The 27816-nt window shown below is 35.8% G+C and overlaps 1 protein-coding gene across 3 annotated transcripts in view; it reads left to right on the top strand.

Annotated features, from left to right (window-relative positions):
* LOC150084306 (aprataxin-like) overlaps positions 1-27816 on the top strand; it is a 54758-nt gene that overhangs the window by 7686 nt on the left and 19256 nt on the right. For 2 of the 3 annotated variants that reach the window (XM_090375149.1, XM_090375153.1), the window contains exons 2-4: positions 12560-12733; positions 20148-20266; positions 24337-24390. In XM_090375149.1, the coding sequence (XP_090231275.1) occupies positions 12584-12733; positions 20148-20266; positions 24337-24390 (323 nt within the window). In that variant the 5' untranslated portion in view covers positions 12560-12583. The remainder of the gene's footprint in view (positions 1-12559; positions 12734-20147; positions 20267-24336; positions 24391-27816) is intronic. The other variant, XM_090375152.1, reaches the window with a different exon arrangement.

The raw sequence follows: 27816 nt of genomic DNA, 5'->3' as shown, positions 1-27816 counted from the left end.
TCTAATATTAATCCCAAGAATCTAATATTGTTGGCAATCGGGATGGTGGAATTTGATATCCTAAGTTCAGGGTCTATATGTAATTTACGTTGATTACAAAAGTGGATTGCAACTGTTTTCTGATGGGAAAGCCGATATCCATTGAAATCAGCCCATTTTTGAATTTTATTGAGGGACATTTGCAATTGCCGTTCAATAGATCTCATGCTCTGAGAATGGCAAGAAATGGATAGATCGTCAGCATAAAGATAGGTTTCTACAGTATTTGGAAGGAAGTTCTTTTGAAATGGAATCAATTCTAAGGGCAAATAGAGTTGCACTCAAAACCGACCCCTGTGGTACTCCTTCTTCCTGCAAGAATGTAGAAGAAAGGGAGTTTTGGTGTCGAACCTGGAAAGAACGGCTCTGGAGGAAGTTCCTAATAAATATAGGCAGGTTGCCTCGTAGACCAAGATTATGTAGGTCACTGAGAATGCCATACCGCCAGGTAGTATCGAATGCCTTTTCTATATCAATGGAGACCATGACAAGGTGTTCGTTTTTCACAAAGGCATTGCGAATTTCAGATTCGGCCTTGATCATCAGATCTAGAGAGGACCTATTTTTGCGAAAGCCATGTTGACAATTACTCAGTAGTTGTTCAGTTTCAATGATCCAGCTGAGTCGACTGTGGATCATTTTTTCAAGAATTTTACCAAGGCAACTTGACAGAGAGATTGGCCTGTAACTATTAGGATTGGAAGGATCTTTTCCAGGTTTCAAAAAGGGTAAAACTGTAGCATGGTGCCAAGAGGTTGGATAAATATTTTCCAGGAAGATTCAGTTAAAGAAGACTAGCAGCATTTGTAAGTTTTGCTCATCGAGATGGTGCAGCATGACATAATATATGCCATCTGGCCCAGCTGCACTGTTTCGTGTTGTTCTGATGGCTTGTAAAAGTTCACAATATTCAAGAGGCTGATTATACGGAAGTGATTGTGAGGTTCTAAAGTTGATTGGCCTCTGTTTGGTGGAGGTCTTAATTTTTTGGAATTTCGGAGTGTAATTTGATGCAGCAGAGACTTCGGCAAAGGTTTTACCCAAGGCATTCGCTATATCTAGACGACCAGAGAGTTCTTGCCCATTGTATGAAAGAATTGGGGAAGGGATGTTTGGAAACTTCCCAGAAAGCTGTCTAATTTTCTTCCATATTAATCTGGAGTCGGTATTTCTGTTGATAGTACATGCAAACAGAGTCCAAGAATCTTTCTTGGCTTGACTGTGAATGAACCGCGCTTTTGCCCTTAACTTCTTGTAACTAATTAAATTAACTGTCGTTGGAAATCGACGGAATAAATTGAATGCTTTATTTTTTTCCTTCTTTGCTTTCGTGCACTCTTCGTTCCACCAGTTGTTGAAGTGCTGTCGGGTTTGGGGGTTTGATAATGGAATTGAGTATTTTGCTGCAACTAAAAGACGGGATGTGATATAATCAGTTACTTTGTCTATAGGTTGTAGCTAAATAGTTTCTTTGTCCAGAATTATTGCTGATTGAAATTTGTCCCATTTGGCTTTAGAAAATTTCCATTTTCTGCAGGGTTGGTCTAATGGTGATTGTGTAGTGAGCAGGTTACAGACAATTGGAAAATGGTCACTTCCCATTGGATCATTCATAGCGGACCACTGAATGACTGGAAACAGTATCGGAGAACAAATCGAGAGGTCGATTGCAGAAGTCTGTCCAGTAGGTAATTGTATGTGGGTGTGTGTACCACTGTTAAGAATGGTAAGGTTCTGTTTATCTAGTAGAGTTTCAATCAGTCGGCCCTGTCTATCTAATTTAGAGGATCCCCATAAAGGGTGGTGGCCATTGAAATCCCCTAGCAAGCAGATTGGGGAGGGTAGCTGTACTAAAAGTTCTTCGATATCTTTATAAGAGTAGGTATTGTTTGGTGGGAGATAGACTGAGACTAGCGTAAATGCAATCTCAGCAATCAGATGCACAGCAACGGCTTCAATTTGGGTTTGAAGAATGATTTGACTAGCAGGGATCTTTGAGTTAATCAAAATAGCTATACCACCACGAGCAGAGTCAGATGTATTCCGATCTCTTCGATAGACTGAGTAGTTTTTTATAGAAACAGAAATTTTAGCAGTTAAATAGGTTTCCTGCAGACAGAAACCCACTGGAGAGTAGCGTCTAATTAAGTACTGAATGTCATCAATTTTGCCTCTAAAGCCTCTACAATTCCACTGTAAAATATAAGGCATTATTTGAGTTTAGAAGAAGCTGTACCTGACGTGGCTGTCTTGTGGCGTTCTGGCTTTGGTTTATTTCTTTTTGGAAAGGTGGATCGACCTGTGTCCATATCTTCTTCTTCTGCAAATATTTCAAGAATTGGATCTTCCTGTTTAGATGAGTACTCTTGATCCATCGATGTTTCCTGAACACTCTGTTTTGAAGTTGAACTGGGATTATTTGGAGTAGTAGCAATCACTGGCGATTGAGGAGATTTTGCTGGAATCGTAAGAGGCGTATTACTTGCTTGGTCTGAGTGTTTCTGGATATTGGACTGCTGCTGAGAAAGAACAGCTCGAGCCCAGTAGAGATTGATATGTTGGATGGAACAGTAACATCAGTTTGCATGGCTATTGTTTGATATTTTTTTGCAATACTGGCATAGCTACGGTTAGATATACTGGGTGCAATTAATTTTCTTGCTTCCTGATAAGTAACTTTGTTTTCGACTTTATACTTTACAATTTTTTTCTCCATTTTCCACTTCTCACATGTTTTAGAGTAAGCAGGATGGTTACCCTTGCAATTAGGACAAGTCATTTCTTTTGCCGAACAGTCATTTTGACTGTGATCAGAAGATCCACAGTTAGGACAAGCTGGGTTCCCTCTGCATGCCGTCTGAGAGTGGCCATACTTTTGGTATTTATAGCATCTCAACGGATTAGGAATATAAGGACGAATGCGACAGAGTAGATATCCTGCTTTTACTGATGAGGGTAGATTTGGACTGCTAAAGGTGAGAATGATATTTCTGGTGGGTGTGAGTATATTGTCCCTTTTAGTCATAATTCTTTTGACAGCAATTACATTTTGTTCATTTAGCTCTTCTTTAATTTCTTCTTCTGTCACATTCAAAAGGTCCCAACTAGATATAACACCCTTAGATGTATTTAGGGTTGCATGGGCAGTTACCTTTACTGGAATTTTAGCAAAGTTTGTCACTTTCAAGAGTTTTTCAGAATGCCTGCAGTTGACAGTTTCTACTAGTAAGTCCCCCGATTGCAATCTCTTAACCATCTTGGGAGACCCTGCAATACTTTCCAAGTGTTTTTGGATAAGAAAGGGGGATAGCTTACTAAGAGGCTGTTCTGATAATGAATGCATTATTAAAAATGCAGGAAACTCGGTCGCAGAGGAAATGGTTTTTAACCTCTTTGCTTGCGAAGAGTCATGTTCGTGCACTGTGTCTAGCCGACTGCTTGTCGGTTCTAAACAAGGAAACATATTTTGTTCCATCTTGGCTCCTTTTAGCCCCTGGCAGATGAACTTTTCTGCCAAGGTTACCGGCCCCGCCACGGGGAGGCAGGAACAGTGCCTGGAGTGACCAAGCAAAATTAGTAGGAGTTAGTCTATTAGATGTGAAAAATAAAGAAAGGTTACTTTCCTTCCTTGCTCTCTACCAGTACTTTTGATACAAGAGCTACTAAATTAAAGTATTTCTCAAAGAGAGGAATGTAAAAGAGAACGCAGAATTCACCTATCAAAAAGTCGCAGTGAAAGCACAAAGAGAAATCGCTCAGTCAATTGCTTGGCACCCGGGGCCATAAGACCTGGTGCACTATCATATCATCATAAGATGACTATCATAAGATCTGGGCCTGAGTAATTAACTGGTTGTTAATTACTCAGGCCCAGGTCTTATGATAGTCATCTTAAGTTGGGTGTAAGTACTATCTCACACCCAACGAGTCATTTCTTTGAATTGTTTATACTCTGGCTCGACCGACAGGGCAGAGGAGTTACCAATAAATCGTGAATACAATTTTTAATCATATTTAATGGTCATGCGGGCCAATGTATATGTGTTACCATGGTACTTTTTGATCATGGTCAGTTTGAAAGCACGTGTGCTACTGAACTCTCACTCCTGACCAGTTGGCTACATCATTCCATATTAATACATGACCATTATTAATAGCCTATGAATTTTTAGTAATATGAATAGAATGTCCATTGTTGGCAAAGGAGAGGCACGAGAGGAGAGCAATTTCTTCCATTTGGAAAATCAATATTACTTTTTACAGTACTTGATACCTTTTGCTAGACTGTTGAAAGGATGCTGGATTTTACAATGTGGGTTCCCCCCCTCTTCCTTTCCACAAGGAAAATTGGTTGCAATGTCCGCATTGCAACCCATTCTACTTACTATCCTCATCATCTTTATATAAAAAAGTAGTTTGTGCTCATTCCAGAAATATCCTGTTATCTGATATATAAAAAAGCAATTTGCAGTCATTTCAGAAAATATACTATATTTCTGAAATGTTAATAACATTTCTTATTATATTTAATATATAATAACATTTAATGACATAAAAAGTTGCGAGTTAGATTTAAATTTGAAAGTGTCTGCCCAGACACAGTATGATGAAGTACATGATAAGAGCCTTTTCAATCAATTCAGCCCTGGAGGTTCTGTGCAAAGTTCATGGGGTAGAATTTTTTTCAGTATGGTCTGTGCTTGTAAAAACAGGATTGTTTTTACGGGGATGTAATACATTTAAATAGAATGGGTGCAAGAATATATGCTGATGCAATCATCAAGGCAGCATTAGGTTACTTGGAAAACCACTAACCCAAGGGATACACACACTAATAGATTAATAGTAGCTGCAAGCAGGGGGAGTAAGTCTTATAATGAGGATTTTAACTTTTCAGATATTGGAGCTTTTCAGGTATTGGTTGGTCTTATTCTTCAGTTTTCCCCTTATTGATGGGATGGGAGAAAGTAGGAGGAAAACTCACTATGGTTAACAAAATTTTTAAATAAACTAGGTAATTTTATTTGTCTTAGCACATTAGAGAAAATATTAGGGGTAAGACTATTCTGGTTTTGATCATTACCAGCAGATCAGATGACATCATAGTTGCCAGTACAGGGGTAATTAATGCAGGGTCCCATAATGAGACATTCAAACTTGTTTACCCATTCTGTCTTCATGTACATGCTCTTCTAGTGCATAGCATTTGTCCACTCTCATTTTAACTTTGCTTCCAACTATCTCACACTACACAAATTCTGGTACTGCATGTATAAGTTTTAAATCTGTCAGCTTTGGTTGTTGGCATTAGTTTATTTAGCCAATGATTAATAAAATCTTTTATACTAAATACAGCATCCACTGCTAGAAAAGTTTACACATGCATGAAATTAATTTATTCGTCACCTAATATTAGTGCAGTATCAAGTATGGGTCTGCCTTTTTGTTTGTTTTTTTTTGTAACTCTGACGCAGGCCATGTAATTGCCTGTAACAGAATCTTCCCCATTAATTTCCAGTTGAAATTGTAGTTATTTCTGCTCCTTTATTGTACAGTGAAACAGTGATACATTGGACAGTGAAAGCAGTGAGGAACACTGAGCGTACTGTACTTGAACTGAACCATTCACTGCTTTTAATACAGGATTATTTATTTAAAATGAAATACAAAAATTTTTAAATTAATACAGAATTTAAATGCAATTGTTACAGAATGTGCTGTAAGTGGAAACCTTGTGCTCATAAACATGTAAATTTGATGCAAATCTATAAAGAATATGTTCATCAGTGGTGCAAATGCAATGAATAGTTTATTTGGTACAGGCCTGTTTGGATAATTATTACTGCATGTTTTTGACATTGCAAATATGATCTTGATCAAAGTAACATTATAAAATAAAGATATGTTCTTCCAAGGGGATCCCATGTTACATATCACACTAATAAGTACTGTACTATCTCTCAAATATTACTGCAGTCACAAAGAAACACATTTTTCCACCAATCTAAAAATATTTCACTTAAATATAATAACATCATGTGGTCTGTTGCCATATTTACATCACGATAAACCACTGACCAATGGAACAATAAAGGATACCCTGACTAACCACTGAACTGACTAACTGCACAATAAATGGATATCCTGTATAATTATCAACTTAGCTACATCAGTGGTTTTATTTTTGTGTGGAGCATTGGCATTGTACTCCAGCATAATCCCTCTCTAGGATTTTTTAATCAATCTAAAGTAATAAAAATAAGTTAATTTCAGAAATAATTATGTTATACTCCTATTCCTGTGCTAGTAGATTACTTTGGCAAAATAACACTTTGCATTATTTTGACAAAATAATGCAAGGCAACCACTCATGTAGCAGCACCCTTTTAAAAAAAAACTTAATTCCTAGTCTAAATAATCTCAACTGTTTCCTTCATTCATTTCTTTATCGAATTCATAATTTGGCCCTGGAGAGGAGATTCACAGACTAATAGATTAACAGTAGCTGCACGCAAAGATGGAAATGGTTCTTGCACTGCTTCTATTGGAATGAGCAGCAGCCCAGAAAGCAAGTTTCTGTTGATTCCAGGAACTGCTGGGAGTCGTGAAACAAGTAAATACATGGGCTGTGTTAAAGTAACTAAGAGTAAGAACAGGTGCATGTATATTAGCATATACACCAATGCTAGGAATATAGTAATTAAATATGATGAATTTGAAGTGGTGGTTAAGACATCCAAGGTGGATACTGTTGGGATATCAGAGATGTGGTGTCACTCAAATAAAAGGGATGCAGAATTGGAATTTGGGGAGTACAATGTGTACAGAAAGGATAGGAAGGGAGGAGGGGTTATGCTGTTAAGTGAGAAATGCATAAAATCTAAGGAAGTGCATCCAGTTGAGATAAGTAAACAGTGCAGTGTTGAGTCAGTTTGGTGTGACATAAGCACTGGGAAAACAAAAATGAGGGTAGGAGTTTGTTATAGGCCTAATGACTATGACGAGTACAATGAACAATTATACAGAGAAATAGTGGGCCAGTAAATCAGTGTCTTATAATGGGGGATTTTAACTTCCCAGATATAGACAGGAACTTGTGGGTAGGTCACTCGCAACACTAGCAAGGCTTTTGTGGATCTGTTGGATGATTGTTTTCTACAGCAGCATATTAGAGAGGCAAAAAGAGGGAGTAACACTCTTGATCTGATTATCAGCAATGATTATTCATGCATTATGAATTTACAGATAAAGGAACCACTAGGTGGCAGTGATCACAGCAGCATGTTAAAGAGTCAAAAAGTGTACTGATGTGGGATTTACTTAAAGATTTAACTACCATCAGGGGTAAAAGGAAGGGCTTTTGCTTTCGTAAAGGTGACTACAGTGATCGTAGAGATTTTTTTAAGTTCTGTATAATGGAACCAACTGATGATATTACTAACAGCAAATTCTAAATGGGAAGCATTCAAGGAAGTAATTTTGGAAGCTACTAGACTTTTTGTTCAAACTAAAAACAATACTGTTCTAGGTTTAGCCCAAATGGATGTCGGATGAACTAATGAGACTCGTGGCAGAGAAGAAAAATGCATGGGTTGCACATAAATTGTCAGGCGACACAGAAGCCTATGGTAGATACAAGCTAGTCTGTAATCAAGCCACAAAGGAGGTTAGGCAAGTGAAGGCAGATTATGAGAAATCTTTGGCAAAGGATGCAAAGAAAAACAGCAAAGACTTCTTTACTTATATAAACTGCAAAAGGAAGGGGATGAACCAGATTGGTCCTGTTGATCACAATGGTTTGACTTTAGATGATCATTCTCAGATAACTGCCAAACTAAATGAGTATTTTGCATCTACATTCACACATGAGGAGTTATTCAAGGAGGTGCGGGCCAGATGTTTATCAAACTCTAACAGGGAGTTAAATGGCTTTGTAATAACTGTGAGTAAAGTGGAGGAGAAATTGTTGAAGATAAACATAAGAAAGGCACATGGGGTGGATGGAATCTATCCAGTTATATTAGAGGCGGCGGCATAGGAAGTAAGCAAACCGTTAGCCATAATTATGAGAGCTTCCCTGGACTTGGGGGAGGTACCCATGGATTGGAGATGTGCAAATGTGACCCCAATCCACAAAGAGAGAGACAGGTAATTACAGACCTGTTAGGTTAACTTCTGTTCCAGGGAAATTAATGGAGGCACTGGTTAAAGAAGCATTGCAGGATCATCTAGACAAGACTTCAGTTATACCCATGGATTGGAGATGTGCAAATGTGACCCCAATCCACAAAGGGAGACACAGGTAATTACAGACCTGTTAGGTTAACTTCTGTTCCAGGGAAATTAATGGAGGCACTGGTTAAAGAAGCATTGCAGGATCATCTAGACAAGACTTCAGTTATGGCTCGGACACAGCATGGGTTTGTTAAGGGGAAGTCTTGTCTGACCATTTTGATTGGATACTATGATGTGGTCACAAAGAAACTGGATGCAAAAAATTATTTTGATATCATATAATGAAAAAGACCTGGGAGTAATTGTGCAGTCAGATATGAAGTTTTCTGAGCAATGCAGACAGGCTGCCAGGGCAGGTCATGGGGTTTTGTCAATTATATATAGGAATTTTGCTAGCAGGGAAAAGGTGGTGATTGTCCCTCTGTATAAGGCAATGGTCAGGTCACGCCTTGAGTACTGTGTACAGGTCTGGAGGCCTCATTTTAGGAAGGATGTAGATTTACTTGAGCGTGTACAGAGAAGGGCAACAAGACTGGTGAGGGGAATGAAGGGATCCTCTTACCAAGAAGGGCTTAAGTTCTGCAAATTGCAGTGGCTGGAGACTAGGCACCTGCGCAGTGATCTGACTGAGGTGTATAAGGCCTTGAATCGGTTGAGCACGCTGAATTCTGATGGGATCCTTCCACTTGTTCAGATTAAGAACCTAAGGGAACATAAATTCAAATTAAGAAAAGACAGATGTAGAATAGATGTGCGGAAATTTGCCTTTAGCCAGCGGGTGGTTAATTGCTGGAACAAACTTCCATCTGTCATTATGGAAGTTGATAGGCTGAATAAATTTAAGGAGGAACTGGACAGACATTTGGGGGGAATGGTGTGTTTTTTTTTTTTTTTTTTTTTTTGGCTGATTCTGCATAAGCTCATACACTTGCTTTCTTGCATCACATGCCACTACTACTACTTGGATTTCTGGAAAGCTTTTGATAATATTGCATATGGAAGACTACTGTACAAATATAAGCAGTATGGCATTAAGGGAAAGTTGCTATAATGGATAAAAGGATGGTTTGTTTGTTTGTTATTTGGTTTTTAGGAGCATTAGCAACTAAGGCCATATTGCTCCGGGGATATGCGGTGGTCATTCCCTGACCTTTCCACATCCTCCGTATTAGGTGGTCACGGGCTCTAACCCTGGTCTAATCAAGAAGGGTGTGCTACGCACTGCTGCTCCTGCCCACCTGGCTACGGAGGCGCCTCTATAATGGATAAAAGGATGGTTGAGTGGGAGAAGACAGAGTGGTAATCAATGGATACTGCTCTATGTGGACTAATGTTATTAATGGTGTTCCTCGTGGTTCGGTGGTGGGCCCATTGTTGTTTTGTATATTTATCAATGATATTGATGAAGGTATATCAAGCTTAATGTCAAAGTTTTCAGATGATAGAAAGGTTGGCAGGGTTGTTAATAACAGTAATGACAGTATGCTGCTGCAACAGGATCTGGAAAATTTGGGCAGATGGGTTGAGAAGTGGCAACTGAAGTTTAACATTGACAAATGCAAAGTACTGCATATGGGTAGCAGTAACCCCAAAGAAATGTACCAACTGGGTTGTGTTACACTCAGGGTAGTGGAGAATGAAAGAGACCTGGGAGTAATTGTGCAATCAGATATGAAGTTTTCTGACAGTGCAGACAAGCTGCCAGAGTAGTTCATGGGGTCTTGTCAATGATATAGAGGAATTTTGCAAGCAGGAGCAAGGAGGTGATTATCCCCTTGTATAAGGCAGTGGTCAGGCCACACCTTGAGTTCTGCATACAGGTCTAGAAGCTTCATTTTAGGAAAGATATGGAGTTGCTAGAACGAATACAGAAAAGGGCAACAAGACTGGTGAGGGAAACAAATGGGTGCTCTTACGAAGAAAGGTTTAAGTTCTGTAAATTGCAACTTCTGGAGACTAGACACCCGCGAGGCGATCTGATTGAAGTGTATAAGGCCTTGAATGAATTGAGCAGGCTCAAAGCTGACAAGATTCTTCCTCTTACTCGGATTACAAACCTGAGGGTGCATAGTTTCATCCTGAGGAAAGACAGTTGTAGAATAGATGTGCGGAAATTTGCCTTTAGCCAGCAGGTAGTTGATTGCTGGACCAAACTTCCATCTGTTGTTGTGGAAGTTGATAGCTTAAATAAATTCAAGGCAGAACTAGAGAAACATTTGGAACGAATGGATCAGCGAAATGGGAAGGGTTTTTTTTTTTGGCTGATGCTGTATGAACTTGCATCATATGCTGCTAATAATACTAAAATAAATATTAATCTAAGTTGTTTCTGATGTATTAATTATAAGGTGTAAATTTTTTGTATACTGTTGACTGTATCTGTTCCTAGAAAATACAGGCGCCTCAGTAGCCAGGTGGGAAGGAGCACCAGTGCATAGCACACGCTTCTTGATTAGACTGGGGTTCGAGCCCGTCACCACCAAATACAGAGGATGCAGAAAGGTCAGGGAATGACCACTGCATATCCCGGAAGCAATATGGCCTTAGTTGCTAATGCTCCTAAAAAAAATCATAAAAAATACAAGAAAAGTAATGCTATTTTAGAGATTTTTGCATTAAATCTGTATGTTTGTAGAATTTTTTAGATAATAATACTCACAAATAATGAGTATATCATTTGTTATAATTATATGACCATCTTTTTTTCCTTTTCATGCACTGCAATTAGATATATTTCTGTTTTGTGTGAATATAAATCTCTCTCTATAACATTTGAATCGTAGCAGATCCTGGAATTAGGGCACAAATTCAAACTGAAAAACAGCTTCATCTTTCTGAAGCTGACAACATCAGAACTGATTTACAGAAAGTGGCTGAAAAGGTTTCTGATGATTATTATGCTTGCACTTTTGATTTGCAAAAAGCTCTTGCATTTCCAATTGTATATGTACAAATTACAAGAGAAATTTGTACATATACAATTGTGGTGTCCACCCAATTAAATCTGGACCCTCTGTTAATGTATGTGTGGAATGAGACAGAAGGTGGAAGAGGGTCTCAAGAAATCTTGACTGTTATTACAAAGCATTAAAAGATAACGCCAGCCAATGCATCAACATTACTCTCTATTGTGATGCTTTCAGGGGACAAAACTGCAATATAAAGGTTGCCCTTAATTTACTGAAGTTGTGCAACGACCCTTCTATGGCCAGCAATACAACCGACGTAGTATTCATGGTTTCTGGTCACTCCTACTTACCAAATAACACTGATTTTAGAGTTATAGAAAAGTTTAGTAAGAAACATTCATTGACATATGGCCCTGATGACTAGATTAATATAATAAAAAAACTCAGAGAAAAAAAGACCCATTTAAAGTAGTTGAACTTAAGCACAATGATTTGTCATCAGAGCCTGAAGAAAAGGCCATAATCAACAGGAAGGAAAAAAAACATTAGCAAGGAGCCTGTCAACTGGCTTAACTTTCAACAGCTACAGTTTAAAAGAGGGTGTCCCTTCTCAATATTTTACAAAACTCATCAAGTGATTTAATGCCATTCAAAGAAATTGATGTACAGAAGAAGAAGAAAATTGGTAGACCTCTGTCTTCGTTGGTGCAGGTTAAATATAATCAACTATACAAAGACCGTCAGCCCATAACAAGTGCAAAGAAAGCAGACATGATTCATTATTGCCTTTTATTCCTCCTTGTCACCATAGTTTCTACAAAGAGTTGTTGGTGGAAAAGAACACTGGATCTGCTGAAGTGCCTTCAAGTGAGTCTCAAATTATGCATGAATATATGTACGAATGTACCCACTTTTATCTTTTTTTTTTTTTTTTTTCTTTTGTGCAAAAAAAATTGTATTTTTTTATTTCAGTAATACATTATTTGTTTAAATAAAACAAATAATGTATTTCTGATATTACTCATTTATTCAATCTTAAATAATAAAAATAGTTAGTAATAGGGCTTTGTGTTCTACAGAAGCGGGAAAATATTTGAGTTAAAACGAACAGAGTTCATTTTTTTTTTTGTTTAAATCCAAATTTTAAGGATAAACATTTCAAATTCCTAGGAAATTCAAAGACAGAAGATATTTATAACTATTTTCAAACAAATATTGACAATTTATTTAAATTTATTCAACAATAAATTTTTTATTGGTTCATATGCAAAAGTTGATTTTTTTCAATACTATTTGAAACTGACTTGGTTCACTTTCAAATACTTCTGACCCATTCATATAAGAATTTTTAAAGTGTGCAATTTTTTTTTTTAAAGAAACAGGAATATTAGATACCAAAAATGGCAGAAAAAAGAAAATTAGATGAAAAAGGACCAACTTCCCAAAAAAAATTTCATTGGAGTCTTGGGCTGAAAGCATCAATGGAAGATCCATCACTTCTTGTAGAGTCAGATAAGAAAATTGTCATTATTAAAGATAAATACCCCAAGGTAATTTCTTCTCGTCTCTCATGTATCCTTACTTTTTTAATTCTAGATTAACCTTCCACCGCTCATAACCCTCAGTTTTAACAAAGGCACTCGTGTGACATCTGTGTGATACTACTTTTTAATTTAATTATAAAAAATTAATTTTTAGCTTTTTTACTGAATTGAAACTTGTGATCTATTAATTATGATTTGCTAAATTAAATTAATCAAATGTAGCTAAACAAGAGAAATCAATACAGTAGACCCTCATTAATTTGGATTGATTGGGGGATGGGAGAGGTCATCTGGATTAGGGAAGCAAAAGATTGCCCTAAAAGACAAAACTTAGAACACAAATAAATAGAAAATTTATATTTAATTTATATTAAATAGAATATTATATTTAATGATATGATATAGTGCTGATGAAAATAAATTTTAAAAAATATCACTGTAGAACCTTTATTTAAAAACTATAAAAAGACAATACATCTATCCATCGATAGAAGACTCAGTAGTTGTACAGCAGACTCTCAATTAACTGGGGCACTTCAAGACTCAAGTTAAAAAAAAAAATCCACCAGAAATCATAAAATTCAAATAATAAACATCTGTTTATACCTTTATTTTGCAAGTCGTAAATAAACAACAAGAAGTGGCATTATAAGTCATGATTGGGAGATGAATGTACTTATCCCACAACCCTTGTTGTCTTCAACACCTACCGCACAAAAAAAAAAAAAACAATGAAAAGAGAACAAATGTTTAGTTTGCTTTAGTGCATTGTGTGGATTGTTGTATTCTGTCGGACTGCAAAAAGACAAATTTTATTTTCTTATTTGTCAGGAGTGTCAATTTTTTTTTTATAGTACATATATTTTTTTTTTGTTTAGAAATTGTAAAAATGAATGATGAGTAAACATAAAAGAGTTGTACTTTCAATTGAATAAAAATTTCAAATTATTCAAAAGTTTGAAAATCGTGCATCCATTAACTCTTTAAAGAACCACTATAATGTTGATAACCAAACCATATGTGACATAAAAAATAAAGGGAAGCTATTTGATTCTGTGCGAACATCTGATAGCATTAAAGGCATGACTATCAGAAAAACAATGAAACAGTCTGCATACATGGACCTCGACAAGGCAAAGGTGTTGTGGTTTAGCCAACAGTTACATAAACCCATAATATATCATCATCAGCCATTTTAAATCCACTACAGGATGAAGGCCTCTCCAGCAACTTTCCAGTTCCTTCTGTTTTGTGCAATGGCCATCCATTTACTACCCACAAACTCATGAATTTCATCTATCCATCTCCGCCGTTGTCTTCCAGGTTTTCTTCTAGCTCCTCTTGGGTACCATTCTGTTATTTCTTAGTCCATCTGTCATCATGTCTTCAAGCTATGTGTCCTGCCCAAGACCATTTTAGTTCTTTAGTTTTGATAAGAATGTCCTTTACTTCAGTTTGTTGCCTAATCCATGTGTTTCTCTTCTTATCTAACAGTCTGATTCCCAATATAATTCGTTCCATTCTTCGCTGTGTAGTTCTCAGCTTCTCTTCCATTCTTTTGGTGAGTGCCCAAGTTTCACCTCCGTAAGTCATGGTGAGGAGTATACATTGGTTCATTATTTTACGTTTCAGACAAACTGGGATATTGCTCCTCAGTATGTGACTATATTTCCTGAATGCTATCCATCCAAAATTTATTCTTCTCTTGACTTCTAGCCATTTATCATTATTACAGCTAATAACTTGTCCCAGATAAGTATATGACTCCCCATTTTCAATTACTGCTATTTCAATCATTATGTCCCTTTCTGTGGCATACTTGTTCATCATTACTTTTGTTTTAGCCATATTCATCTTTCGTCCAAAATCCTTACTAACTGTGCATAACTGATTGAGATTTTTCCCTAATTCTTTGGGATCGTGGCTTATGACCACAATGTCATCTGCAAATCGTAAATGGTTTAGGTACTCTCCATTCACATTGACTCCTTTCTGCGATCAGTCTAATCTTCTGAAAGCTTTCTCAAGGGCAGCAGTAAACAACTTCGGAGATATTGTGTCTCCTTGTCAAACTCCTTTCTCAATTTTAAATTTGCTACTGTCTTTGTCTAGTCTAATAAAGGAGGTAGCGTTCTCATATATTTTCTTCAAAATCATAATATATGGGGTATCTATGCCTTGTCTTTTCAGTGCCCGAAACATTGCCTTATGTTGTATGGAGTCAAATGCCTTTTCATAATCCACAAATCCCAGGCATAATGGAGTTTTATATTCATTTTCTTCCTCCATTAGCTGTGATATTACATGAAGGTGATCCATAGTTGAGAATCCTGTCCTAAAGCCAGCTTGCTCTGTCGGTTGATTCTCATCAAGTATTCTTTCTACTCTGTTAGTAATGACCATTGTGAACAACTTGTAGATGTGGGATAACAAGCTAACTGGTCTATAATTTCCAATTTCTGATTTATCTCCTTTCTTATGCAGCAAAACTGATTGCATTATTCCACTCCCTAGGCATCACACCTTTTCTAATGCATTTTGTGAAGTCTTGCCAGTTTTTGTGTCATGTCTCTTCCTCCCAATTTTAACAACTCTACAGTAACTTCATCTTCCCCTGGGGCTTTCTGATTCTTCATTTTCTTCAACACATCTTCCCTCATCAGGAAGAATATTGGATATGTCATACGTGTTACTAATTTGCGATCCATCTTCCCCACTGCTGGAATCATTCCTTCACTCCTTGTATAATTCTCTATGGTAGTCTTCTGCTATTCATAAGTACACCATCACTATTCTTCAGTTTCAGTATCATTTGTTTTTCTGTATTACTGCTGATTCAAGTCCTTTGTTTTCCCTTAATGCTTGTTCTACTTTTTTTGTGTTAAATCTTCTTATGTCCTCTCTGAGTCTCTTTTTAATGGCTTTGCATAACTCAGTATACTCAGTTTGCTCCTTGTCAGTGTTTATCTTGCTCTTCATTTGTTGTCTTTGGTTCATCATGAGAAGTGTTTCTTGACTAATTTTTTTCTTCTTTGGATTTATTTTTACCTATAGGTTTCCTTGGACTTTATCACTTTCAGAAAGTTGTAATATTCCTCGTCGATATCTTGGTCCTGAGCAGTCTGCAGAAGCTCAAACTTGTTCTTAAGTTCCAGTACATACTGCTTTTTCTCCTCTTCTGTTATCTCAAAGACCTTCGTATTATTTACTCAAGTCAGTTTTTTCCTTTCTTTCCTTACATCTATATGAAGTGTGCATCTTACCATTCTGTGATTACTTCCAACATGTACCTTGTGTCACCTTTTGAACCCCCTTTTTGAATTGGTAACACATTGGCACACCTCCAGTCCATAGTGACGTCCCCCTGAGTCCAACGAAGCTCTCATAATTATGACTAACGGTTTGCTTACTTCCTTTGCTGCCTCCTTTAATATAACTGGAAAGATCCCATCCACCTCAGGTGCCTTCCTTATGTTTAACTTCAACAATTTCTCCTCCACTTTGCTTACAGTTATTACAAGATTATCTAGCTTACTGCCAGAGTTTAATACACCTCTGGCATTCCCCTCCCTGAATAGCTCCTCATGTATGAATGTAGATGCAAAATACTCATTCAGTTTATCAGCTACCTGAGCATGATCATCAATAGTCAACCCATCTATGTTAAGCGGTCCAATCTGATTCATCCCTTTCATTCTACAGTTTACACAAGTAAAGAACTCTTTGCTGTTTTTCTTTGCATCCTTTGCCAAAGATTTCTCGTAATCTGCCTTCGCCTGCCTAACCTCCTTTGTGACTTGATTACAGACTTATTGCTTATATCTGCCATAGGCTTCTGTGTCAACTGATAATTTATATGCGTCCCATACATTTTTCTTCTCTGCCACGAGCCTCATTAATTCATCTGACATCCATTTTGGCCTAAACCTTGAACAGTATTTCTTAGTTGGAATGAGAAGCCTAGTAGCCTCCAAGATTAAGTCCCTGAAGGCTTCCCATTTAGAATTCAACATTGATAACATCATCAGTTGATCCCACGGTACAGAATTTAAAAACTGTCTGAGACCCCTGTAGTCACCTTTACGAAAGCAAAAGTCCTTCCCTTTAGCCTTGATGGTAGTTAACATCTTTAAGTAATTCCGACATCAGTACATTGTGATCACTGTCACCCAGTAGTTCCTTTATCTGCAAATTCTTAATGCATTAATAATCACTGCTGATAATCAGATCAAGAGTACTACTCCCTCTGGTTGCCTCTCGAACATGTTGCTGTAGAAAACAGTCGTCCAATAAATCTAAAAAATTCTTGCTAGTGTGCAAGTGACCAATCCACAAGTTCCAGTTGATATCTGGAAAGTTAAAATCCCCCATTATGAGACATTCTGATTTACTGGCCCACTCTATTTCTCTGCACAAATGCTCATTATACTCATTAGATTCATTACACCTATAACACACACCTACTCTCATTTTTCCTTTTCCAGTGTTTATGTCACGCCAAACAGATTCAACATTGCCTTGTCCACCAACATCAATTGGATGCACTTCCTTAGATTTCATGTGTTTCTTAACTAACAGCATAACCCCTCCTCCCTTCCTGTCCTGTCTATCCTTTCTGTACACATTGTACTCTCTGAATTCCAATTCTTCACTGCTTATATCTATGTGGCACCATGTCTCTGATATCCCAACAATATCTGCCATTGATGTCTTGACTAGCACTTCAAGCTCATCAAATTTATTAACTATACTCCTGGCATTGGCATACATGCAAGTATACATGCTCCTGTTTATACTCTTAGTTACCCTAACACAGCCCATGTATTTACTTGTTCCACTATGACTCCCAGCAGTCCTGGAAATTTTCAGCACATTGTTGTCCAGGCTGCTGCTCATTCTAATAGAAGCAGTGCAAGAATCACTTTTTTTGCCTCTGCCTGTGGCCACTGTTAACCTTTTATTCTGTGTATCCCTCCCAAGCTAGCAGTTTATCAACCCACCTAACACTGCCTCGATACCATCAGCAAATATTCTTGCACCCTTTCTATTTAAGTGTACCCCATCCCTGTAGTAGCAGTCTCTCCTGTCAACAAGTGCAGATCAGGCTGAAAAAAATTCTAACCCTTGAGCCTTGCACAATCTCTTCATGGCCGAATTGATCGACAAGGCTCTCATCATATACTTTCTCCTATCATGTCTGGGCAGAATTGCAGGCACTTTCACATTCAACCCTAACTCACAACTTCTTTTCAACATTGACCTGTACTTGAGTAAATCTGCAGATCTCTTACTCTTAATGTCATTAGTTCCAACATATACAGCAATATTACCTTTTTTGTCCTTAAAAAGATATCTGCTCTACAGCATCATCAACTTTTGCCCCTGGCAGACATACCCTGGTCCTGTTCCACCTATCCTTCTTGCATAGTATATTCCCCATCTCCCTGACAATAGAGTCACCAACAGTAACTAGTTCCTGTGGGACCAGTGCATTGGAGATTGCCTTTGTGTTGCCTGATGCACAGTAGTGAGCTCTGCCATTGAGCTGGGCAGCTGAGAACTTGATGGGCTTCTCATATTAATTTCTCCGAGGGCATTTACCCTACACCACAGATATTGGCCCTTTCTTATTAATTTCAAGAAATTAATTAGAAAGGGATAATATCTACCCACAGAAGCACAGAATCCAGAAAAATAAGATGCAAGTGTTGCTGAAATAATTCAAGGAAACTGTCCATGCACCAACCCAACAACAAATACTGTTACTCACTATGACATTAAAATAACACGAGAAAGTTTTGGGGAACCACAATGACAACTTTGTCACAGAAGCATCTGCCATTGGGAATTCCTGGATATCTGTATTCTGTCATGGAATACCAGAAAACTGGATACCCCAGTACAAACAACAGACAGATTAAACTGAAAAGTGTAATATGGTTGGCACTCTCTAAACAGGAAACAAACTTAAAGGCAAAGTGTAAGTAAACTAGAACAAATGATCAAAGCAGTGAGCCTAAACATAATTCAAATATGCAAAAAAAAAACTAATTCATACTAGTAGCAAGAATTGGTCTCACATCAGCAGATAGTGAATAGTCTTAGTTCAAAAGCTGCAGGTCTACTGGCTGTCAAACATGCAGAAAGATAAGATAGCCCTCAGCTTACTAAATTTATTTCTAATTTTTACAGCTTCTGCCTGAAATTTTAACTTGTTTATATTGCATGGAACTGCTCCATAATTTACAAGTCATCAGAGATTTGCTAATTTTACTTCACTAATGAGAAACCAGTAATCCTGGATATTGGCTACTTAAAAGAGGAGTAAAACTACAAACTACAGTCTGGATTAGTGAAGCAAAAGATTGCCCTAAAAGACAAAAAAACTTAGAACACAAATAAATAGAAAATTTAATGATATCGGTAGGTAGTGCTGATGAAAATAAATAACAAAAATATCACTGTAAAGCCTAAAAACTATAAAAAGACAATACATTTATCCAATGATTGAAGACTCAGAAGTTGTACAGCAGACTCAAGATTCCAAAGTTAAAAAATAATAAATATATATATATATATATATATATATATATATATATATATCCACCAGAAATATAAAGGTTTTAGAATATTAACATCCTTTCACAAACATACTACACTTCTTTTTCTACTTTCCTCACCCTTCCAGTTACTGGCACTTTGTGCAACTTTCACATCCATTTATGCATACTTTATTCAATGTATTAATACAAACTTATATATACCTTGCATCCTTTAATGCTGCTTTGTGCTTTTAGGTGCATCTGTCATACCTGATTTATTAATCTTTCATTCATTGAAACCATTTCATCAACTGAATACCTCTTTATCTTATGTAACTTTTTTAAACATTACCTTTAAGGGGTTACATTTAATATATATATATATATATATATATATATATATATATATATATTAAATGTAGGATAATAAAAGGGAATGGAATAGAACAGTTTCACTGTTCTATATGAATTTGTCTTTTAGTGGCATGTAACTCATTATTTTCACAAGAATCATCTTAATTATTATCACAAGAACCATCTTAATTATTATCACAATTTTTAAGCACTGTATCCATCTTCGTGTAAAACAAGATACATTGAAAACAGGCTTAATATTTAACCCCCACCTTTATATTTAATCCCTCTCTTTTATGCACATTAGCATATATGCATAAGTGCCTATTATTTTCACTGTATCCATCTGCATGTAACAATTTCACGATAATCTGTTCCAGTGGACAAATTTTCAGAAATTTTATATTTGTTGTTATTTGATTGTTAAATGTTTATTTTCTATTTATTGTGGCTGTTAAGTTAATGTTGATCAAATTTTCTCAATTAAATAGTTTAATATATACTATGTTGAATTTTATCAATAGGCAAAATATCACTTCCTAGTTCTTCCAAAACAAAATATTCCAAATCTTAAACAGTTGAAGAAAGAACATGTTGACCTGCTGAAACACATGGAAACAAAAGGACAAGATTTAGCAAAACGGTAATTAGTTTGTAAGCAGTGTTAATCTGTTTAGTGTAATTGTGAAGTAAAATATAAACTGTGTCAATGTTTACAGTTTACTGCTACTACTACTACTACAAGATACATTGAAAACAGGCTTAATATTTAACCCCACCTCTCTTTTATGCACATTAGCATAAGTGCCTATTATTTTCACAGTATCCATCTGCATGTAACAATTTGACTCCCATTGGGCAGATTTTCACGAAATTTTATATTTGTTGTTAACAGAGTCAACAACAAGCCTGATTTGATGGGACATATTCAGCCATAATAATTCCTTTAATATCAGAGAAAACAAGAAGCATGGTTTTCATTCTTGTTGTTTTTTTTGGTCTGGGGGGATTGTTTTGTGTTCCATTGCATTGATGACTGTCTTAGTTTCTAGGTCATAATGAAACAGCCAATTTTCATTGCAAGTAATTACAGTGCTTAGAAAGTCTTGATCTTCTTCAGTTTTTTTTTTTTTTTTGTTTTTAAAACATCTTCACAAGCTTGGAACCTTTTCATTCTTTGATCTTCATTCAAATTTTTTGGCACCATCTTGGCATATATTCACTTTTCTCCATGCCTAAATTGAGTTTTCATGGATACTGGAATGCCTCGTCATTCATAGTCTTCCACATTCTCTCTTCCTTCTAAACATCTTTTATGCCATTCAAACACGCAAGCCCTTGACATTGGCATTTTAGCATTAGTTGAGGCATATGATGCAAGAAAGCAAGCTTATACAGCATCAGAAAAAAAAAAAACCTTCCCATTTCACCCATCCGATCACTCCAAATGTTTGTCTAGTTCAGCCTTAAATTCATGAAAATGCGAACTGGGTAAGCAGATTGATTAGAAGTGATCACTGTTTAAGCATTGAAATGGTTGCAGCAGTACTCAATATGGACAAAGAAACAGATAAATTTTAACTGAAATTAACATAGTATCTTCCCCATAAACTTGATGTAACAAGTTATAACTTTCAGTTGGTGTTTTCTTTAGTTTTATTAAAAAGTTTGAGGTTGATTCATTGTTAGATTCTTTTGTGTCATTTTTCTGGCAAACTGCAAAAACTCAAGGTAATGTAAACCTGTCTCACTGCAAAGTAAATAAGTGTGCTTAAACATGACTTGGTAAACAACTAGGGAAAGGTTCAAGGTCAACTGCTGTACTGTTTCAGGTGGCACTTGCTGTGTAGTGGCTGCACACACACAGTCTCATTATTTAATAGTCATATCTTGTATAATATCATGTAATGGATCAAATCACCCATTCCATGATAATATCGTGGAATGGATGATTTGAGAAAAAAAGTTACTGCTTTAATCATATGTTCCTCCCACCAAATGCCTAGTTCCAAGCTTCCTACATCATAATCTCTCCTCACATGGATGTAACTTTGCCATTCTCAATAAATGAACTACCCATCTTCTTAGGGTGCCTTCAAGAAACTTAAAATGTCTCTCTCTGGATGTAGTCTCCCTCCAGATCTGAACAGAATATTAAAATTTTTTGTCTGCGATTGACTCATAATGGAACTATTTCCTCCTCCTCAGATGTAAAGCTATGATAAATTATTGATAAGACAACCTTCTGGACCAATTGCTTACACTTATGATAACCATCATCCTGATTTTATTTTAACACTCCAGTCTCTCTCCTCGTTTGCACCTTCAGCTACCCCCTTCCCTCCAGTGCATAAGTTCTTTATAGGTTGTTAGTTCTCAAATATAGGATACTACATTTGGCAGCATTAAAACTTAACTGCTATTTCTCTGACTATCCATGAAATCTGTACAGATCATTGAATGAGCTCAACCTGATTTACATCATTACCCTTTATTCTCCCAACAATATCATTCAAGAAAATCAAAAACAAGAGTGGTCCCAGCACTAAACCTCAAGGGAACCCATTTATAATCCTAAGGATCCCACTTATAATCTCCACCATTGTCCTTCAGCAGTCTCTCACTCCATCTCAGGACCTTGTCCAAAATCCCTATTTAGGGCCATGTCAAATATTTTAGTTAAGTATATGTAAAAATTGTTTCTTGCATCCAAGTTCTGTGTGACCATCATAATTTATCAGATTATTTTTCATGCAGTATTTTTCCTTAATTCTTTTGTTGAATTGTTAAACACCAACTTATCATTTACATTGAATGGACTTTCAATGAACAGATATAATCCCATAATCAGTGTGGGTTCCCAAATAACAGGCTCTCAAGATGACCACTGTTACTACACATAACATTACTATATTTCAGAAAGCTTTCATCACTTTGTTATGGTGCTTCATACACCTCAGTATGGCATACATAATGCACTTCCAGTAATCCCACTAGAAGTCCACAGAGTTTAGGTTTGGTGAACATAACAGCCAGCTGCACTGGATAGGCATACTCCATCATAGTACTGCAAGTTCCACACTTGTTTAAAGAGGTCTACGTTTGAATACTGTTGGAAACTGGAGGAATTATTAAGTGCCTCTTCATTCAAGGCCGAAGTTAGCCAATCTCAGACTAAGGAAATAAAAATTACCCCCATAAGTTTTCCTGATTTTTCAGCTCACGCAACATAGGAATTGGCCCATAAATAAACACCTGTGCAGATCTAATACACAATAGAGACCATAAGAACTGCCACACTATGATCAGGATAGCTGATGCATCAAAAACACAAACCAACCAACCAAACAATTAGATTTATTTTGCCAATTTGGAAAATTCTACTGAAACAAGGCAGTAGTCTGTTCTATGGCATTTATGACCAGCATGATATCTTCAGAAACCAATGTATCAAATAAGATGCAAGTACATATTACCTATAACATAGTTAATGCATAAAACAGGCACCACACAGAAAAAAAAAATTGCTGATAGTATCTTATGGCAGTTCTTACGTGTAATTGTATGCACAGCCTGTGCTGTATTACTGTGAGCATGGCAATGGCAGCTATGACAGTGTGGTGTTCTAATGATTAGCATTAGTAAAGGCATTTGATGCAAGAAAGCAAGCTTATGCAGCATCAGCCAAAAAAAAAAAAAAAAACCCACTTCCACTTCACCCCTCTGTTCATTCAAAATACCTATCCAGCTGAGCCTTAAACTTATTTAGGCTATCATAACGAACCAACCAACCACCCGCTGGCTAAAGGCAAATTTCTGCACGTCTATCCTACATCTGTCTTTCCTCAATTTGAATTTATGCCCTCTCAGGTGATTATTCTGAGCAAGAGGAAGAATCCCATGAGTATCCTCAGTGCTCACTTTCATTACCCCCTTCCCTTTCACTATTAATTCTTTCCTTCTCCATTTACATGGGGAAGGAAAGAATTAATAGTACTGAAACTCATTTTTCACCACATGAGCCACAAACGTTTTTGGAGAAAACATTACTTTTTCTGTAACATAAAAAACAACTAAAAAAAAACTTTCATTACCAATTCATTAACTGTTTTCAACACAGATTTATCCTCTCAAAATCATATCCCAAAAATGATACTTTACTGCACTAGAAACACTTTAATTTTGAATAACTTACATTAAATTAAAGCAGTCAAACATTTTGGATGATACTTTTCACCCTTCTTTAGTTGCTGCTAAAATTTACAAATATTATAATGTGTACATTTTGAATATGGCTTATTTTGGCATACACTAAAGAAGGCTGAGAAAAATCACCTGAAACATATTACTAATTTTATTTTATTTAATGTAAATTATCCCAAAAATATATAATTGATAATTGTCCTTTATAAAGAAAAGCTATTTTGATTATTGTTTAAGCAAATTGATTAAGCAGAATCAATAATGCTGCAATTTCAGTCCTCAATATTTATTATACAGTATTTCACCACAATGGTAACTATATTGCTCATTATATGAAATATTTACAACTGGATTTACTCTGAACATTTAAATTTCAATATAAAGTTGTTAATTCATAATTCAGTAATAGCTAATTTGTAATTCTAACTAAATGAAAGCATAGTATTCTTAAAAAGCTATTTAATATTCTTATACCAAGCACTTTTTTTTCTCTACTCTTTCTTTTTCCAGAGTTGACAAAGATGCCACATTCAGATTTGGTTACCATGCAGTGCCCAGTATGAGGTAATATTTAAAAATATTAGCCTGATAATTTTTATATTATATTTAAATTGTATCAAAAAGTAATGAAAAAATAAGTTGCCATCCACACTACAGACAATTTTTAAAAAAGTACTATTAAAGTTTCGGCTCAAAAGCTTGTGCCACTACCATAATAATAGAAGAGTCAGATATTTTGAAAACCCCATCATCCCTCACTTATGACATCAGTGATTAAGTTTCAGTAATTTAATACTATTGAAAAATTTTTCTCTAAAAATATTCAAAATGCATCTAAATAATTACCTTATAAAAAATTTTCTAGGAAAATTGTGCACTGTGTAAAGGAACAGTATAATGCACAACATTTCCATAACAGTCTGTGATAGTTATGTGTTATTGTTTGTTTGAAAGGCATGTTAAGTCTACATTTATAGATACCACATCCTTTTAATTTGAACTTGGTATAATTCTGAGTTTTATATAAAATTTAGATGGTTTAGAGTCATTGTTCAATTTTTCTTCATTTTATTCTGTTTCCATAACCTTTCTTTTTATTTAACCAGATTGTTAATAGATAATGACATTACTCATATTTGCAGATCTGACAAGAGAAGCTATATTTTTGTAAAGATTAGTAAAGTTGCTCTAAAGAGGTCTGCATTTTGCTTAAAAAGGCAAAATTATCTCACAATGTTCATGCCTAAAAAAAAGTTTTACTAGGGACATAATGCCATTCGCAATATTCTCCTACAGTTGTAAAAATAAAATCCACATGTATTAAATGATGCAATATAGGAAATGTACCTTAGCCATTACATACAGTAAAATACTGTTACAATAGACTTGTTTTTAGGAGTGCATGAATCATTTTGTTATACCATAATTTTACTTTAATGAATAGCATTCAAAATTTATTATTATAAAGTTTGTTCAAATAAATCCTGCTACACTTTTCTGATATATGGAAGTAATAATTTCCACTTTATTTTACTTTAATACTGACTTTGAAATCAATAATAATTAAATAAAATTACAAGGTATAATTATTTGTTTATACGTTGTTTTGAAGGTGCATTTTATTTATAAGAAATACAGTAGATATAATTTAATTTTCACATATTAATGCATTAAATTTTGTTCACATTAATAATATTAGTATGTTTACTGCCACCTATATTTGAGAGAATTTATCCAATGTGCCATAATTTTTGGAACGTTGTTGTCAAGGAACAATAACAACATTCCGAAAATTTGTAAATAATGGTTGACAGTAACAATCTGGAATTCTAGCTTTAATTGAACTCTTACTTTTGGGTTAGGTGTATAAACAGAACAAGCTTAAAAATTTTAACAAAAATCTTTCCCACGTACATAAACTAACCTCAACACAAGCAAAGAATAAATAAAACTGTGTGCCAAGTTCATAAACAAAAACCAAGCTTTGTTGAAAATAGCAATGAGTTCAATTACTTTAATGGCACATCACTTCTAATGCCTGTCATTTGACATTTATATGCATTAGAGGTAGTAAATGTGTTAAACTTCAGTACAATCAAGTGTGTGGGCTCAGACTGCACAAGTTGAATTAGATTACTCATTGCAAATATTTTTTTGCTGAATGAGTGAACTTTTTATAGGAATATTTCTAGAGCAAGAGACCTGAGGTCAAAAAAGCACCAGGCCCCTTTTGTTATGGTCACATATCTGTTTTTTGTATGCTTTTATCTAATTATCATATGAGTAGTACTGAATGAGATCTAAATTCAAAAGCTGCTCAGTAGACTTTTGTATTTACTAAAAATTATGGGTTTTTGTTATCCATTTGTTTAAAATTAGTAATTCAGTTATTATTTGTGCTTCATCTGATGCAATGGATGACTCTGTTTCTTACTGAGACTTTGAAATTGCTTAAAAAATGAAAGTCAAAGTAGGAAAGAATCTGCCACCACCGTTCATTGCAAAAAGATAAGAATGCTATAAATTCCATTAAGTATTCTTCTGTGTAATTCCATAGGAATATAATTAATATTAGATGTATTTTTATGAAGTCTACAAACTATATAGTTATAGCAATATGAATGTAATTTTATAACATAACTATATCAATAATACATAATGTAATAATACTTAATAGAGTAACATTATTATACTCTTATTTCTTAGTTTCATGTGGTGTTTTAAAATTAAATTAAGATTAAAATCAGGCCATAGACTAGAGCAATGGCGTCCAACCTACGGCCCACGGGCTGGATACGGCCCATGCAGAAAGTGAACCAAAACAGCATTTTAAATTTTGTTAATTATTTTTAAAGAACCATGTACATTCAATTTTGCTAAAATAAGTGTAAATAAACAAATTTAAAAGATTTGGTGCTCGTTGCGGCGAATATGTGTGTTGTGTTGATGTTATGAAGCCACTTATTGGTGTTGTGAATTCCGTTTCTTTTATCTATTTTTTTGTATCAAATATTTGCATGCCAAATCTGAACAGTCTGTGTATGGGAGGTGCTATGAAAATGTTCCCTGACTCCAATTATGGCATGCCTTTTATTTGACCTTGGTGGCTGCGCAAAAGTGTATGTGCAATACATTTTGTTGAAAAATGTAACACTAATTTTTCTCGAATCACTCAGTGCAGCCCAAAAACAAATCTGACTCTGAATATGGCCCCTGTACAAAAGCAAAAGACTCTAAATAGTGGGAATGTTTTGGTTCAGAAGAGAACTGCCAGTGGCAGTTCTCTTATGATTCAGAGATTTATATAGTGCACTACTTGTTTCCCCATCATCTATGGAGAGACATGATATATCCAAAGGGGTTAAGTGCAAATTCAGAATTCTGATGAACTTGAACACCAGTGTTGAGGCCCTCAAAGGAATCAAAACGAGGAACCCATCAAGCACTCAGTTGCCCAGCTCAACACTAGAGCCTACTCATACATCAGACAACATAAAGACATCCTCAGCAGTGGAAAGTGCTTGTCCCACAAGAAGTAGCTATTATTGTTGACTCTGTTGTCAGGGAAACAGGAAATATACTGTGCAAAAAGAATAGGTGGAATAGGACCAGGGTGTGCCTGCCGGGAACAAAAGTTAATGATATTGTAGAGCAGCTACCATCGTTTAAGGACATAAAAGGTGATGCTATACACAATGGTACGCCATAGCCTAGTGGTCAGGCGCGCGGGTGCATAAGTACACGTGCCTTGAGTGACCGGGGTTCAAGCCCGTGACTGCTGAATACGGTGCTGTTTCTTGTATTGTCTATCTTGTGAACTCCTCTGATCATTTGGTCGTCCTGGTGTATAAACAGAAAAAATAATAATAATAAATTTATCTGAGGATTTACTTAATGGGTATAGGGCGATATTGAGAAAAAGCCCACAAGTTAGTTAAACTTAAGTGTGTGTGTGTGTGTGTGTGTGTGTGTGTGTGTGTGTGTGTGTGT

The sequence above is a fragment of the Mastigoproctus giganteus genome, chromosome 6 (assembly GCF_048544385.1).
Source record: "Mastigoproctus giganteus isolate SK-2022 chromosome 6, ASM4854438v1, whole genome shotgun sequence".
Classification (NCBI taxonomy): domain Eukaryota; kingdom Metazoa; phylum Arthropoda; class Arachnida; order Uropygi; family Thelyphonidae; genus Mastigoproctus; species Mastigoproctus giganteus.
The sequence above is the reverse complement of the archived record's forward strand: the minus strand, read 5'-3'. Positions and strand labels throughout refer to the sequence as shown.